Source organism: Trematomus bernacchii, unplaced genomic scaffold, assembly GCF_902827165.1.
Source record: "Trematomus bernacchii unplaced genomic scaffold, fTreBer1.1, whole genome shotgun sequence".
Lineage (NCBI taxonomy): Eukaryota > Metazoa > Chordata > Actinopteri > Perciformes > Nototheniidae > Trematomus > Trematomus bernacchii.
In genome coordinates this window covers 854,851-872,218 of record NW_022987685.1, presented here as the reverse complement: position 1 = coordinate 872,218, position 17,368 = coordinate 854,851, and the positions used below count along the sequence as shown (strand labels likewise).

The window sequence follows — 17,368 nt, the reverse complement described above, 5'->3', positions numbered from 1 at the left end:
TTAATTGAAAGTAACATTTTCAAAACTCATTTACATTTCTTTATTAAAATAGCAAAACATCTTATTTAATCTTATTTACATATTATAACACTGCAAAATAGCATGCTCCACATTTGATGCAGTCGCGCAGCATCTTTCCAACTCCTTTTACAATCCATCATTCATACAATTATTACAGAGTGAGGCACACATTATGTAGATGTCTATACCAACATTACAAACATTGACAAACTCGCAATATTGGCTCATAGTTATGTTAACTATATATGGAATAATTCAGGAGTGTATCCCTTCCTTCTCTTGTAGCAGCTAGCGAATAGAGAGCATCATCACAAACTCTGAAGAGGAGAGACAAGACAAAACAGAAAGTTGAGTCAGTGCTGAGTTATCGCAAAAAAACAATGTTTAGCAGAAATGCATGAAATGAAATATACGATTAAGAAGAACACGCACAACTGGTCAATACATCTTATTCTCACCTTCAAAGTCGATGGTTCCATCTGCGTTAATGTCCAGCTCCTTTAAGATCTCCTCCAGCTCTCCTTTCTTCAGCTTCTCCCCAAGCATCGTCTTAATCGCCTCCTTCATCTCGTCCTGGGTGATCCTTCCATCTCCATCAAGGTCAAACTTTTAAAAACAACGAAAAGGTGACTTTGCTTTTACTTTAACTATCAGTACAATTGCAATACAATTCCATTTGTTGTAATGTATCTAATTCTGTAAACTAGTTTTCAGTTGACTCACCTGTAAAAAGGCGGACTGGAGCTCCTTGAGTCCCAGCATGTGAGCGGTCTCTCCCATCATCCTGGGTCCCATCAGCTCAATAAAGTCCTCAAAATCCATCAACCCGCCCACTGTGGAGAGACGCAGGTTTAAGAGCCATTTTGTTTGCATATGTATAGGTTGTCATTTTCTTTTAAATGATGTGTTTTTGGCTCACTTCTCATCTTGATCTGTTGGACTATCTCCAGCAGCTCCATCTCTGTGGGCATGTATCCCATAGTCCTCATGCATTCAGCCACATCCTTGTAGTTCAGGTAGCCATCTTGATCATAGTCAAACTCTTTGAAAGCCTCTTGCAACTCTGAATAGAAAGGTCAGGTGTTACAAATTGAGTAGAATAGCTTTAGCAGTGGTTTATCAGATGAAATAATGGAGGTTTTAAAGCTTTTTGATATTACTTAAACTGCAAATATAATGGCTGTAATTGATAACGTGGACACTTACCATCCAACTCAGCCTGAGCCAATTCTCTCTCCTGCAGAAAAAGAAAAAGTGAAATTTAAATCTCTGTATTTTTAGGAAAGTACATACTGCCAATGTATCTTAATTACTTGATTTGAATGTGTTGAAAGTACTTTATAATTCATAAGCATGCGATTTAAGATCATGTGTGTCAGAACAAAATAAAGGGGACAGAAGACATAGAGGACAATTTGCAGATAAATTGGTTTCTGTGCGATTGAAAAGGTAAATATTTTCAAGTTGAATCCACCCAGTGCTCCTCATTTGGATAACCTTAATGAAGAGTGGCAGTAAGCCTCTGCTAATGAGCCATTAATACTGCAGACGCACTGGGTTTAGAGATAGCAGCTCGAGAAAGATTAGGCACAAAACTGTAAGCACACTCCTGACTTTCGCCTCACTTCTGACTCTAATTTGTTGAGTTCTGACATGCAGTGCCTTTAAATTGCAAAGAGCCTCCTCTGTCTTGTAAACAATCTATGCCCTTAGATCTAAAAAAGTATAGATCGTTAAGTAATCCCCAAGCTTTCTCAGATAATGTTTTTATTAAAAGTGTGAGGTGCCTTGAATTATCAGTGAGGAAAAGCTTTATTTTCAGCTGTTAAACACGTTTGTACAATACAATTGTGTCTAAGTATATGACATGTGGAAGGTAGGCTTGAAAATAAAAAGGTATAACTTAAATATGTCTTGCTGCATAGGTCAAATCACAGGTTCCCAACAAAGGTCAGGTACCCTAACAGCCAAGACTAAGCTTTCTTATTTTATCCTTTTGTATACTTCATTTATACTGCATTTATACACATTTAAACTCCAAAATGTGAGTGTTCACTTACCGGCCCAAAAACACTGTTGAGCACAGAGTTGTAGACTACGATCATGCTCTCTGTGGTTTTCTTAGACTTCTTTGATTTCTTGGGTACTCCTGAGACCGAGCCTGATGTAGAACCATCTTTGCTACTATAAGGACAAATCAAACAATAAAAAGCAAAGGGGTAATGCATATACTTACATATCAATGATTTGAAACAACATGAGTAAAAGTCATTATTTACCACTCATCAGAGAGACCACTTAACATGTTATACATTTGGTGGAATGTCAACTATACTGTTTAAATTAGGGCTATGCAAAACATGGCTGCATCTTAAAAAAACTGGTAGTCTGTAAAACTCACCTTGATGCTGCTGATGTAGCTGATACAGCTGATGTAGCTGATGCAGCTGATGTAGCTGATGCAACTGATGTAGCTGATGCAGCTGATGTAGCTGATGCAGCTGAAGTAGCTGATGTGGCGGATGCGGCGGATGCAGCTGATGCGACAGAGTCGGCAGAAGTTGTAGAGGCTGTCCTCCCTGCTGCCTTCGACATGCTGTGGATAAACAGAATCAGTATTCAATTGTAACATTCACTCAAAAAATCTAAATGCATGGGTTACATGTGTGTATGCTTAATTCATAGATTCATAAACGCTTTTATGGGATGGGGAACAAAAGTTTGCAAGAAGATGGAAATCATGTTTACAAAAATACTCTAATATGAATGTATCTTCTTTGTTTCAATCCTAATCTTTAATCTCCAACATACCAAATAAGAAGCTAGTTATTTTGCTGGTCTTTCCTTACCTTGATACCTTCGTGTTAAATGGTGAGACAAGTAGACCCTTTCTTGTCCTCCTTGACTGATGCTCTGCTTCTGTTGTGACTGTTGTGGAAGACACATACTATCCTGCCTGTTCTGTTTTTCCATCCCCTATCGACCTCCTTCAATTACAGAGGCTTAACCGGTGATCACCTGCTAAACATGCAGCCAACGATTAGAAAGCAAATCTCTGAGCAGCAGTGTGAATGATCTTTCCTTCAAGAGGTCAGGTTCCTCCTGGTTCAAACCTTAGCTTCACGTGTCTTTATTCAACTCGTGCAACTCACAATAAGCTCCCAATATTATTTGAGTTTTAAGATGGGCCTCTATATAGCCTTGCAAAGTTGCTCCTAGTTCCGCAGTGAGAATGTGCTTTCTGGGCTAGTAAATTCACTTTTCAGATAGGCAATGAGAGGACTTCAGCACTTATTCAGGAAAAAAAGACAGACTGAACCTTTTAAAAACAAATATAATACTTGATCACACATCATTTCATGCCAATGTATGCCTTTAATCCAAGCTTAATAAATCCTGAACAATTATAGATTTTTTAGACTTCATTGATGATCCCAGTTGTATTGACAGTTACCAAACACATATAACTGACAGCAGGTTTAATATTGTACAAATAATAATGTTTATATCTTATCTCCTCGACCAGTGTACAATGTATTCTGCCAGACTAACTAGGCCTACTTCTATCTATACTAGGCTACTGTAGTTGAGGATGAGAAAATGTAGAAACGGAAGTGCACTCGTTGCGCGTCCACCTCCATCAAGGCCAGGACCTACTTTATCTCGCAATGTTGAGGAAAATGAACAAAAGTGTTAACCTTTGATTCGGATAGGCTTAAAATGTCATGGGTTCTTCCTCGGCCCATGTTTCAGTCTTCAATCAAGTTTTATCGATATCAGGCAAGTATTTCTTACGCGATCATCCTACTGCATATACGCTACTTCTACGTCTGCTGATGGCCCTTCTATTATATTTTTTATTTTGGATGTTTCCAAAATCAACCAAGAAGGTTTCAGAAACAACATGGAGCTACAGGTGTTGCGTCTTTTTGAAACAATACTGTTTGATAATTTGTATGTCCTTTAACAACGAGATCCGGCTACTTCATTTGCATAGCTGCGGCGCGACACAATTGCTACCTTCGGCTAGTAGTAGGGACTTTTCACTGGAGTCCTCCACCTGCGAGTCGTCGATGTTACCTTCATTAGGATACATCAGTAATTATAAAACGGACAAGTCAAATCAAGCAATCTGATTGTTCCGTGATATACTGAGCGTATACGGGTAGAATTGTAAGTTACTTTTCACAACAAGTCAGTATCCCTCCACGTCTGAGAAAAACAGTATACAGTTGGGCTGAAAAGCAAACTGGGTTGGTTGGGTTGTCGAAATTGGGTTGTCGACCCTCCGCTTCGCGTCGGGCCGAACCACGCCCCTTAACTGTGATATCATGGCCATATACCACGGCCTGTCGTGAGCTATTGCTTAAATATACCAGTTTGTATCATATTTATGAATACCACTCTGGAAAACTCTGGTTTTGGTCCTACTTGACGTACAAATATGTAGTGCAATAACAAACATAGTAGTTCAATTATAGACAATTCTAAATACATAGTCTTATGAAAAAAGAAATGTCATCCAATATACATTTTAAAAAGTGCAATCAACACAATCTCAATTTCTTAACAAAGTTTCATTTACTGTACATCTATCCATTTTGAAATGCTGCTTAGTGTTATAAAACATGCAATATATATTTATTTTAAGTCTGACCAATAGGGATGTATCTTTGTCTCTCTCCGCGAGAGTGTGCTATAGTTCCGTTTTTTGTTTTACTGGCAGTTAACTGATCAAAAATTACTTTCTTTACTTAGAAAGGACTTGCCGGTACCTATAATATGAGGTAGACTTCAGTTATACTTCAGTATAGTTCAGAATACATTTCAATAAGTTTAAAATGAGTTACAGCGTTCTCTCTGACAGTAAATAACGTGGCTCAGGTTTTACATTTCTATTGGACTAGATTGTGTCACATGACCAGGAAGCGCTACAGAGCTTCAAATACGACCACATACTTTGTTAAAATTACATTTGCTGCCGTTTTATGCTCGTTTTACTATTGCACTGTGTTAATTGTACATTGTTACTTTCCCGTTTATGTGTGTTCTTACATAAACATATTTTGAAAGCTTGAGTGAGGGTGACTGTGCAGAGAACTACTTCTTCTCCTCCGACTGCTCAGTGTTATCGCTTCTCGGCCTTTTGGCTAAGATCAAGTGTAGTATCTGTTCTTATCATTTTTTCCAGGAAGGACATTTCGAACCACGAGGAGAAAGGAGCGATGGCCGGGAGGGCCGATGACGGACAGCCGATCCCAAGAGTCGGGCTGAGATTCACACTGCGCTTCCAGGCAGTTGGAGCAGACGAAGATGTCGTATCGAGGACGTGGTTCTGCAGGAAAGTCATCATGGAGCAGCTCCATCTGAAAGTTGATGTCATCTACTGCCTACAATGGAACCAGCAGGAGAAGGCTTTCGACGTCACCCTAAAGGACGAGCAAGTATACACAAAGGTTGCTAAGGACTGTGTTGCTGCTGCTATGGTAAAGCCGCTGGCCTGCTACAAGGTTTTAAATTTGGACAGACCAAATTTCAGGACAATCACGGTCCACATGTTTAATCCCTTTGTGACTGACAGAGCGCTGGCTGATTTTTTGAGGCTGTATGGGGAAGTGCTAACTGCTGCAAGACATGTCAAGGACACCATGGGGATCTGGACAGGTCGAAGGCAGTTCCAGGTGCTTCTTAAAGCTGAGCCAGAGGGTTTTGGCGGCCTCAAGCACCCGCCTGCCTCCTTCAGCCTTGGAGCAGATCGAGGGTACCTTTTCTACCCGCGTCAGCCAGCTTTCTGCAGGCGGTGCAGGCAATCAGGCCACGTTGAGGGAGGGTGCGCTGGCGCCAGCTGCCGTTTTTGTGGCCAAAGAGGACATGAGGCCAAAGACTGTACAGTGCCCAAGGCCTGCCATGGCTGCAGTGGGATCGACCATCTATACAGAAGCTGTCCTGAGCGTAGGAGGACGTTTGCGGAGGTAGCCGGGGCCAACAACCGGAGGGAAACGGAGTTCGAGGACCTTCTGGAAGGGCTTATCCAGTGCCAGAAGAATATGTTTCCGGTGGACACGGGGGAGGCCGCGGCGGTGGAGCGGGTACCGGGCGGCGGCTCGGGGTCTGACAGCGTGGGCCGAGGGCCTGCGGGGAATACGGACTCAACTGTAGCAGCCGATTTGGGGGTCAAGCCTGGGATACGTAAAATACAGGAGGCTTTCGGAACAGAGGCTCCAGAAGACAATGGGGACTGCTCGCAGGTCGGAGACAGTAAAAGGCCAAAGACAGAGGGGACGAGGAGGAAGGGGCGGGCCAAAGAGGTGGTGGCGGTGGTGGATGAAGGAGATGGGCAGCAGAAGAGGGAGGGGCCAGGGAAGGACAGTGACCAGGGGAGGGGTAAAGCGGACGATGGCCATGGTTTGGGTGGAGGGATGGTGGGGGAGGACCCAGGGGTTGTAGGGGTTGGGCTCCAGTCTGGTTTGCCACTGGACCGGGGGCTGCCGGCTGCTCCACTGCTGCAGCCACCTCCCTTGGGGGATGACACACAAGGGGGCGTGAGTCCCTCCACCTCTTCAAGTGTGGTTCCTGTGTTATGGGCCGACCAGATGGACAGTTTCAGTGAAGACCCCTATGCAGCGTGAAAATGGAGTGGGTAATTTTTCCTTTGTTAAGGCTTAACATTTCATCCTCATGACACGTTATTTTGATGTTCTCACTTTGAATGTGAGAGGAATGAGGAACACTGTTAAAAGAAGGACTGTTTTTGATTTTTTAGGCACTTTGCATGTTGCCATAGTTTTTTTGCAAGAGGTCCATCTGAGAGACATGGGGGATGTGGGGATGTTTTCAAGGGAGTGGACGAAAGGGGACTCAGTTTGGAGTGTAGGGGGGGTTCACTCTACGGGGGTTGGGATTTTGTTTTGTTTTAAGGAAATAAGGGTGGAGGATGTTTTTGTTATTGACCAGGGCAGGGCAATAGGGGCAGACATTGTTTGGGGAACAAGGAAGCTGCGGGTCATTGTGGTATATGGACCACAGTCACCGGCAGAGCGGACTAATCTGTTTTCATTAGTGGAGCCTTTCCTTGTTACCAATAGACAGGTAATTATAGGGGGTGATTTTAATGTTGAGCTGGGGAAGGGAGGGGATGCCAGCGACCAGTATATTTCACAACTCATGGTTAGATATGGGTTGGCAGATGGGGGTAAGGGGGTCAAGCCACACATAGACAGCCCCACGTGGCGTAACTCAAGAGGCGTGGCAAAACGTTTGGACTATTTGTTTTTTTCCAGGTCTTTAAACCTGATCACAGGTAGGACCATCCCTGTTTTCTTTTCTGACCATGATGGCCTGCTGTTTCGAGTAGATGTGGATGCGCTAACTTTTGGGCCTGGTTACTGGCGCCTAAATGTCAGTGTTTTGGAGGAAAAGTTTTTCAACCAACAGTTCCCTTTGTTTTTTAAGGGAGTGTTGGGCCTCAAACCGCTGTGTCAGGGGATACTAGAGTGGTGGGAGGTAGCCAAGGACAGAATTAAGACCTTCTGCTTAGGTTATTGCAAAAGGAAGGCAAGACGGTCAAAGAGGGAGATGTCCCATCTGCAGCGACTCCTAGAGCGTGAGTACGCAAAGGGGAACTGTGGTTCTACTATAAATGAAAATGTATGCAACTCTTTGAAGGCAAGGCTCAGACATGTCTCTGAAGGCAAGGCCCGGGCTTTCCTGGCGAGATCACGTTCAGAGTTCATTGAGCAGTCAGAAACATGTTCTGCTGTTTTTTTCAGCTCGGTACGGGCTAAAAAAGCAAGGCAGGTGGTGACAGGGTTTAGGGACAGTCAGGGTATTGTAGTGACAGAAGAGGGCCAGGTGGTGAGGGTTGCCACGGATCATTTCAGGGACAGCTTTAAGGAGAAAGATGTGGGAAGAGGGGATGATTTCCTGGAACTGCTGGATCGCCAGGTTCCAGGGGACATAGTGCAGGCTTTAGAGGTCCCTCTAACAGTTAGCGAATTGGAGGGTGCGCTCAACAGAATGAACAAGGGTAAGGTGCCAGGAATTGATGGCTTACCTGTGGAATTCTATGCAAAGTTCTGGAGCATATTAGGGCCAGTATTGTTGGAGGTGCTGACAGAGGTACTGCAGGCAGGAGAAATGAGCGGGTCTTTAGCCACCGGGGTGATCTCCCTCCTGTATAAGAAGGGGGATCGCACTGAAATAGGTAACTGGCGACCTTTGACCATGCTGTGTGTGGACTATAAACTCTTGGCAAAAGTTCTCACTGATAGGCTAGGCGAAGCAATGCCCCATGTGGTTCATGTTGACCAGACATGTGCGGTGCCAGGGCGCTCAACGAGATGGAACCTGCAGCTCCTAAGGGATGCTGTAGCTTGGGCAGAAGACAGAAACCTGCCACTCATGCTGGTTGCTCTTGACCAGACCAAGGCTTTCGACAGGGTGCAGTGGAGTTTTATGTTCAGCATTCTGGAGAGGCTAGGTTTTGGTAAAGTCTTTATAAGGTGGTTGCGCACATTATACATGGACGTGGGGAGCAAGGTAGTAGTGAACGGATACCTAGGCGATTTTTTCCGGTTACAATCGGGTGTGAGGCAAGGGTGCCCTCTCTCACCACTGCTATATGTGCTCTATATGGAGCCTTTGGCGGCAGCCATTAGGGCAGACCCAGGGGTCAGAGGTTTTCTAGTGCCTGGCAGCAGAGGGTTACGGGTGAAACTGTCCCAGTATGCAGATGACACCACTTTGCTGCTGGACAGGGATGAATGCCTTATTCGTTCTCTGCAAATCATGGAGGACTTCGGCAGGGCATCCGGTTCTAAGCTTAACTGTGCAAAGTCCTCGGTGAAGTTTTTTGGGAAATGGAGAGAAAGGATAGATGCACCAGGGGGTCTTGCTTTCTGCCCAGGGCCTATAAAAGTTCTGGGGGTCAGTTTTGAGTCTACTAAAAGTGCTTCCCTGAGTTGGGCAAGACGGCTTGAGGCAGTAGAGAGGAAAGTGTCTCTCTGGAAGAGTAGGCAGCTGACCTTCATAGGGAAGGTATTAGTGCTGAAGGTAGATATATTGCCATCCCTCCTATATCTCGCATACATATATCCGTTGCCGGTCAGCATGAGGAGGCCTCTCATGCGCCTCGTGTTTGGATTCATATGGGGTGGGAGATACGAGTATGTGGCAAGAGGCCGCATGCTGGCTGGGGTCGAAGCAGGGGGGAGAGATGTACCACATTTAACTCTGAAGATGGACTGCATTTTTGTTTCGACTTTATGTAGGGAAGTATCAGGCCCAGTAGTACATCCTTCTGGTTATTTTATCCGCCTTTTCTTTTCTTATCAAGCAAGAGAGCTTATGGCCTGGAGCAATTTGGGGCCCAGAGCGGAACAGCAGCCATGGCACTACCGCCATGCAGCAAGGTGGCTTCGGGCTCACCCGGAGGCTGCCGGGCCAGAGGTGAAACTCAATCACAGAACCCTATACAAAGAAGCCAGAGAGAAAATCAATGTCGGTCCTGTCATTGGAATACCATCCAAAGTGTGGAGGAGGATCCAGCCGAAGGGACTAGACAATAGGCTAAAGGACCTTAACTGGCTGTGCCTGCTTAGGTGCCTGCCAGTGCGGGAAATCATGCACCGTCATGGATTGGCAAGGTCTCCGGTGTGCCCTAGGCCAGACTGTAAGGATGAAGAGACCATCAGACATGTCATGTGGGACTGTCCTTTCGCACGGGGAGCATGGAGAAGAGTGGAAGGGTGGTTAGGACAGAGTTTTCCTGGTCTTAAGATGACATGGGATGGGATCGAAAGGGGCTCGGGTCCTGGTGAATATTGGGCAATGTTCCCCATTTGGCTAGTGGTAAGCCTGCTGAAGAGAAATCTGTGGCTGGCTAGGCAGGATGTTGTAAAGAACAAATGCTGCAGCAGCATAAGGGGGATCATAGGAAAAGTAAGGGCAGATTTGAAGGGGAGAATGGAGAGGGACATTGTGAAATGGGGACAACACGCCGCTTTGGAAAGATGGAAGGGGGGTTTAGGGCTGGTGGGGTGAAGACCAGATATATATATAGTAAAAGTGATATATGTGTTTTGTATTGAATGTCCTTTGTTTACTTGTTTGTAAACTGTGTATAACAATGATGTAATTTGAAGATTTGTTATAATAAAAAAAAAAAAAAAAAAAAAAATCTGTTCTTATCAGTTTAATATCTGATACGTCCCCTACCCGGGGACCATATATTAAATTGATTTTTGGAATAGGGAGATGGAATAGGGGCTTGCTCCGTCCACTCCACGCATCGACCTGGTATTGCAGTACCTCCAGGAACGGTGCACCCCCTCTCAGTGTCTAAAATAAATGAAACCTCCTGTGGTGTCACAACGTTCAATCCTCCTTATACAGCTTGTATTCGTTGTTGTATTACTTTTGTGTGTTCCTGGAGCAACAGTGAGTGTTTTGTACAGTGGTGTAAGTAGAACCTGCATTGAAAATGTTACTGCTACTTTTACTGATAAAGTAAAAAGGTATTGGCATCTAAATATACTTAAAGGGGACCTATCATGCAAAATGCACTTTTGTACGTCTTTTACACATGAATATGTGTCCCCGGTGTTCCAGGGAACTCACCAAGTGTCAGAAAACACAACCCTCTCTATTTTCCTCCATACCCAAATCTCTAAAAAAGGGGCTGCAACGGATCTGAAAAACACTAAACTCTACTTTAGTTTATTTAATTAAAGAGCACATGTGAAAAGTGACTGTAGATATAGATTAGTTGCAATTTGGTGCTATATATATATATATATATATATATATATATATATATATATATATATATATATAAAAAAAAATATATATAATTGTTTTTTATTTAAAACACCTTGAATTTCACCCTCCAAGACAATGGTAGGGGAAACGCTGGCTTAGTTTAGCACAAGGACTGGAAGCAGTAGGAACCATTTAGCCTGGCTATGTCCAAAAAAACAACACATAAAATCCACCCATGGGTGCATCTGAACACGTCATACCTCATTAGCAATTCCTTCAAAAAACTATAGTAATCCAAGTTTAAATATTTTGTGAGTGTTTGTCCATAAATTGTTCCTGATAATGTTGTGTTGCTTTTTAGTGAAGCCTAACATGCAAGTCAGTCAAAGTTTTCTGAAATCTATTAGAAAAGTATTGGCATAAATATATACAGACTCATTACGCAGATTGGCCCATTTCAGAATAATATTATTTGTTTTGATTATAATATAGATGCATTGTGTGTATCAGCAAGCTGGTAAAGGTGCAGCTAGTTTTAATGAATGTGTATACTGCAGTACCTTGGGACTTTACTTCAGGTGTAACTAGAGCAGTGGTTCTCAAACTTTTTCTGTCAGGCCCCCCCTTTGGAGGAAAAAAAAAGTCGGGCCCCCCCAACACAAATAGTCACGTAATGGGCCAAGTTAACATTTATAAAATACATCAATATGAACGTGAGCATTCCTTTAAAAAAAAAAAAAAAAATCACTTTGCTCGAACAGTGATAATAAAACAATGCTCCATAATTCTGTGTGGTCAAAAAAAAAAAATACATAATACAATTGTGCAATCCCTTTGCTAGAAAAATAAGTTATAATACTTTGCCACTTTGCAATCTGTGCAAACAAATTAAAAGAAAGAAAATGCTGATATTTGGCAAATAAAAGTGTGTCTTATCACAGCATTAGTGGCTGCAATGAGCCTGCACAACGGCTTCAAAACGGGGTTGCAGGCTCAGTGGCGGCGCCAGAGATTTCTTTTGGGGGTGCTGTGGGGTAGCTTGACGTTTCATAGAGGGTGCTCAAACATTTAGGGATTCCCATTAATGTACCGGTCGCTACAGTGGAATTTTCTACTGCAACAATCCCCACGCAAATACACAGTGTACCCGCGACTGTTACAATGAAGGCTCGATAATCAGCTCAAGGCATATAGGTGTAAGCAGGGGTAAAGTGCTATTTTTTTATAGGTGGTGTGTGGACCTCACATAGGGGGGGTCCGGGGGCATGCTCCCCCGGGAAGATTTTTTTTTAAATATTGAAGTTAAATTCATCAATCTGGTGCACTTTGAGAGCAAAATGAAGAGATCTATGGATACATCTCTCAACACTGCATGAAACAGAACTGTAAACAGATTTACTTTTTCTTTATGGATATTTTACTAATCACCCTTTTAAACTTTATTCTTTTTTTACTATCATATAGTATTTCAAACCTGTTTTTCATTTATTCTCTTATTATTTTATAACTATAATGATCATATAAACGTGTGCCTCGCAAATAATTGTTTACATTAATCGTGACCAAAACGTTTGAGACCCACTGAGATAACTAATGCCGCGTTTCCACTACACAGCCTCGCTCGGCCCCGCTCGGCCTCCTTTGGCCGCGCCCGGCCTCGTTAGGACCAGCTCACTTTGTGGCGCGTTTCCATTACAGTTTAGGAACCGGGTCAGTATCTATAGTAACAGTGTAGGCGGAGCGACGCTGCTTAAAACTGCCGTGACGTCATCTTCAATGCGACACAACAATGGAGATGTGAAAGCGATCGTTTGCTTGTTTTTTGCTGTGTGGTTTATTATCACAAGAAATAGACAAGAGTTGTTTCGAAAGAGGCGACGTATAGCAAGACGAGGTATAGAAGAAGCTGACGCGAGAGTTCGGGCAGTCCTCCTACGCCGCAGAGACTACAGGACGACTCGAATCACTACTAACTACAATGCTACTTGGTAAGCTAACGTTCGCTAACTAGCAATGTGTTTAGGCTCACTCTCCCTATACGACCAAAGTATTTCAAGTATTTAATTAATTGTAGCTACCACTTTTACGTATTAAAATATGTATGCTTTTGTTTGTGTATTTCAGAAGTTACCGACCGAGCTACCGAGTGGTGGAATGTGATTGTTCCATCTTTCACACACTCAGTGGGTGGAGAACTTCAGGATGCCTGAGGAAAACCTACGTGTAATACCTAAATATTCATTGTATTGTATTGAACATAAATACATCTTTTCTTTTTCACATACATGTGTTTGTCAAATTATTTAAACCAAAAAAATGTTATCAGAATTGACTATTTAGTAAATATTTGAATTTCAAGCACAAGTACTGCCCCCATAATAATAATCTAATAAATTAAGCAAATATCAAAGCAAACTATAAACATAAATACAAAAGTGTAAAACACAACAGAACTATATTCATAAATGCAAGTGTAAAAAATTGTTAACATGGATGGAGGCTAAAGTATCCACAGCATAAAATAATATGATTATGATGGTTTGTCTGAAAGACACAGCCTCAAGGTTCAAGGTTTTTTATTTTGTCATACGAACATAGCTAGTGTAGTTATGACAATGAACATCTTAGGTCACAGGCTCCTCCAACAGTGCAACACAATAACCCAGATCAACAGAAATATAGTGCAAGTAAATATTAAGCGCTGTGCACCGCTCTCTTTGTATAGGTGTTTTCTTTTGTTCTCTTCTCTTTGAAATATATAAGCAATGTGTTTGAGTCTAGCACAACGAGGGTATTACAATTGAGTAATTTTTCTACATGTATTTATCATGTATTCTTAATACCATTATGTAATGTTATGTTTTAGAGGAGGACCTCAAGCTAGCAAACTCAATTTCAAACAGTATGCAGAGTTGTCCTGCTAAAGAGTTAAAATGTATTATTTAACCAAGTATTTATTCTCTTATTTGCTTTAATTGCAACAGATGATAAAGGTTTCACTGTGATAAGTATTCTCTTAAATCCATAAACCCCTGTACAGTGCTTTGTGGACGATGGTGTTTATGATATTTCTGACTGCAGAGGGACGCCTAGATGATGCCATCTTTCTGTGCGATCGCTGGTGGGTGCAATTATTTATCAACAAGCAATAAGATAAGACATGGCATTGATTCTGCTGGGCCAGTTGCCGTTCCTGCAGGGCCAGATCCTCTCCTCCTCGGTTTGTGCTGTTGATGCAGAGGACGTTGTGTCCTCCTCGCTGTTCCTCCTCGCTAGTCCCAATGTAATCATCTAGAACAGAAACATGACTTGTAAATTCCACAAACTACTGCAGCACAATACTATAAATAGCAACAACAACTATAGAAAAGACAAACTGAACGTAAACAATGGCACATATGGTGTTAGCAAACAATAGCTCTCGCTAATGCTATCTGCCTAGCTAGCCTTCGGGGCTCCATCGGGGTTGTCGAACATAAATGTAAGGATAAAATAGACTTATTTGTTAGAAGTGAGCTTTAAAACAGATAGGGACACAAAGCAGGGACACAAAGCAGGGACACAAAGCTTTCAAGCAAATAACACAGCGTTAGCAAAAACGTACCATGCAGACTCCAGTAACGCCGTTGGAGAGTCCAGTGTCTGTGTAGAGACCTCCTGAAAGACTTTGATATTGCGAGTTGTCCCGTCGAGCACCCGCTGGACCTTATCATCTGCAATATAATGGACGTCGTCACTTCCTCGACCGACCATGGTGTGCTTTTCTTTGCCATTGTTGTAGCTCCTCCGTTAACAAAAATGCTGTTTGTAAAAATGGATTATCTCGCGCGCAGATTGTGACGATTCTCTCCGACCAATCAGCAGCCGAGAGCGTTGACGTCACAAACACAGCCCGGTTGCCTCTGGCCCTGGCCCCACGATTTTATGAGGCCAGAAAAACTGAGAATTAGGACCAGCCGGCCGGTACTAGGCCAAGTGGAAACGCAACCACAAACGGGCCGCTGACGTCACAGCCCTCTTAAACCGGGCTGCGCGCTGTAGTGGAAACGCGGCATTAGACTAAAGTTAACTATCTAAACCAGGGGTGGGGAACCTCCGGCCCTCGGGCCGTATACGGCCGGCCCGGGAGACCATTTGATACGGCCCTCGAGGTAATTTATAAACACACACAAAAAAGAAAAAAATGTAAGAAATCTAGACCGCAAAAAAATTAAACAAGCGAGTGCCTGTTTTTCCTGGCCAAGGTCAGGGTCCTTGAACACAACACGAGCCTAACGTGATGGTATATGTCTCGTCTGACAGGGGTGCAGTTCTGACGGAGAGCACCAGAACACTAGTGATGGGAATTCCGGCTCTTCTTGGTGAGCCGGATCATTTGGCTCGGCTCACCAAGAAGAGCCGGCTCTTTCGGCTCCCAAACGGCTCTTCAGTTTACCACATATTATACCTTTTATAATTCAATCAAATGTAGCCCTGTTTTGACTAATGATTTATATGTGTACACATATCACTTAAATTATTCAATACATCCTTTGTACTGAAGTATTCAAAAGTAAAAATTACATGTTTAATATCAATTATTTGCTGTGGCCAATTGTTTTCATTGCATTTACAGACCCTTGTATCTCTCTGATACCACCCAATGAATGCACAGACTTGCTTGTAGAACCACGCTACACAAAGCAGATAGCAACACCTATAAAAACTTAAGCATAGACATTTAAAAGAAGGGGCTACTGTATCGACATTTTAAAATTATATTTAAAGAAAAGGCCCTGACAAAACAGCAGGGCTCTATTTCAGTATTAATTATTATAAATATTATATAATTAAATAAATAACATAGTGAAAATAAATATATTGCAATGCTCAGTACAGCAGCATCCAACCGTCTCTAATCATAAAAAAACATAATACAAATAAATGTATTGCAATGCTCAAAACAGCAGCATCCAACAGTCTCTAATCCTTGAATATGACATGCCACTGCATGCATGCACGGAGCAGCTGTAGCGCGGAGATCATCATATCATTCTGTCTTGTATTACTTAACAAAAAATAACAAAAACAAAAAAACGGGTCGTTCGCGGGCGCGAGCCGGCTCCCGTCGTTCACTTAAAAGAGCCGGCTCGTTCGCGACCGACACATCACTACAGAACACGGCTCCAACACTTCCAAAAATTGCAGTACCCATAAGGAGCCGTACACATGCCGCAGTTTTTGCGTGGCTGTGTCTTTAGTTGTAAGCCCATTGGCGATCTGTTCATCTGTCATACTGATCATACAGTCAATAACTTTGTTGTTATTAGCATCTGGTTAGCTAGCTATGCTAACAAATATAAGAAGCTTTTTCTACAACCAGTGAGGTAAAGGCACATCTTTATATGATCATTATAGTTATAAAAAAAATAAGAGAATAAAGGAAACAGGTATAAAATACTATATGACAGTAAAAAAAAGTTGTTATTAATAAACAAGAATACAGTTTGAAAGGGGAGTGATTTGTAAAATATCCATAAAGAAAAATAAATCTGCTTCATATGGGTGTTGAGAGATGTATCCATAGATCTCTTAATTTTTCCCGGAGGAGGTTCGGTCCCCCTCCCACTTAGATCATGTCCACATGGATAGGAAACTAAATACATTTGCACATATCTTGTGTCCATATCTATCTGTTTTGGTGGTCATGCCACAACCGTGCACGTGCGTGCATGCATGCATGCGCGAGTCATGGTAAGATATCTGGATTAAGAGGTTGCTTTTTCTTTGCACAGCATGAAAGAAAGGCCAAATGAATGGGCTGTGATTTTAGTATTTTTAAGCAGAGGTCAATCATTTGTACGGCCCTCGGAGGATGTTGAAAAAATTGAAATGGCCCTTGAGAGGAAAAAGGTTCCCCACCCCTGATCTAAACACTCAGAGGCCCAATCCCAAACCGCCCCCTACACCCTACCCCTACACACTACCCCTCCGTTCGCGCGGAGGGTCCGCCACATTAAGTGCTGTTCCAAACCAACGAGTGTGGAGCAGTGTGGAGGGGAAGTGGGCTATCAAGCCCTCAAACAGCGAGTCTGCATCGGTGCTGACTGGAGACTGGTCTCTACCTGACCGGTCTCAACGCTGTGTGTGTCCGTCAGGAAACACGCTGTTTACAAACAGTTCCAGAAAACATCCACTGATAAACTGCGATGTTAACAACCTCATGATAACCTCATATTTTTTTAACTTAGGATCATATACCTGTGTTTAGTCTAAAAAAGGTAAATGTGTGCATTTTATTATAAAGTTGTGTATATTTACAGATTGTTGCAAAAACTAAGAAGCTTATAAAAATCAGGTTTAAAACTAAAAGAGCTTTACAAAAAAGTAACACAATTAAAGATGTTTGGAGTTTTATTTTAGTTCTTAATTTACATTTTTTGTCAAAGAGATGCTGATTTGAAACCGTTGTTACATACAGTTACGGCATTTCCTGTTTCTGCCGGAGAGAGGGGAGTTTGTCCCAAAGCTTGCCGCTGTATTTACTCCCTCCATCTGACAGGATCTACCGGGGTGGCATGGGGTGGCAGCTGCCACCCTAAAACATATC

General features: G+C 42.6%; 1 protein-coding gene, 1 non-coding gene and 1 pseudogene across 3 annotated transcripts; 2 read left to right on the top strand and 1 right to left on the bottom strand.

The window, feature by feature from the left end:
- Positions 1–241: 241 nt before the first annotated feature.
- si:cabz01076231.1 (calcium-binding protein 2) lies at positions 242–2,616 on the bottom strand. Of its 2 annotated transcripts, none has more exons than XM_034136662.1 (7): positions 2,550–2,616; positions 2,082–2,206; positions 1,228–1,258; positions 941–1,084; positions 745–854; positions 480–627; positions 242–338 (listed from the first exon to the last, which is right to left on the bottom strand). In XM_034136662.1, the coding sequence occupies exons 1-7, from the start codon at positions 2,614–2,616 to the stop codon at positions 310–312; spliced, it is 654 nt and encodes a 217-aa protein (XP_033992553.1). In that variant the 3' UTR covers positions 242–309. The 2 variants fall into 2 exon arrangements, with proteins under 2 accessions (XP_033992553.1, XP_033992554.1); XM_034136663.1 differs by having other exon boundaries at positions 2,082–2,209; positions 2,559–2,616.
- A 2,535-nt stretch (positions 2,617–5,151) lies between these two features.
- LOC117488005 lies at positions 5,152–5,232 on the top strand (annotated as a pseudogene).
- A 4,931-nt stretch (positions 5,233–10,163) lies between these two features.
- On the top strand, positions 10,164–10,351 carry LOC117487995. The gene has a single exon (XR_004556486.1). It is a non-coding gene; the product is annotated as a U2 spliceosomal RNA (small nuclear RNA).
- Positions 10,352–17,368: the final 7,017 nt, after the last annotated feature.

Bases quoted from the DNA above. Each gene is read 5' to 3' on its own strand.
- si:cabz01076231.1 (XM_034136662.1), bottom strand. From the start codon at position 2,616: ATGTCGAAGGCAGCAGGGAGGACAGCCTCTACAACTTCTGCCGACTCT. The intron at 1,085-1,227 runs GTAAGTGTCCAC...CTTTCTATTCAG, and splicing joins GGCTCAGGCTGAGTTGGATG to AGTTGCAAGAGGCTTTCAAA. The intron at 628-744 runs GTGAGTCAACTG...TGTTTTTAAAAG, and splicing joins TCCAGTCCGCCTTTTTACAG to TTTGACCTTGATGGAGATGG.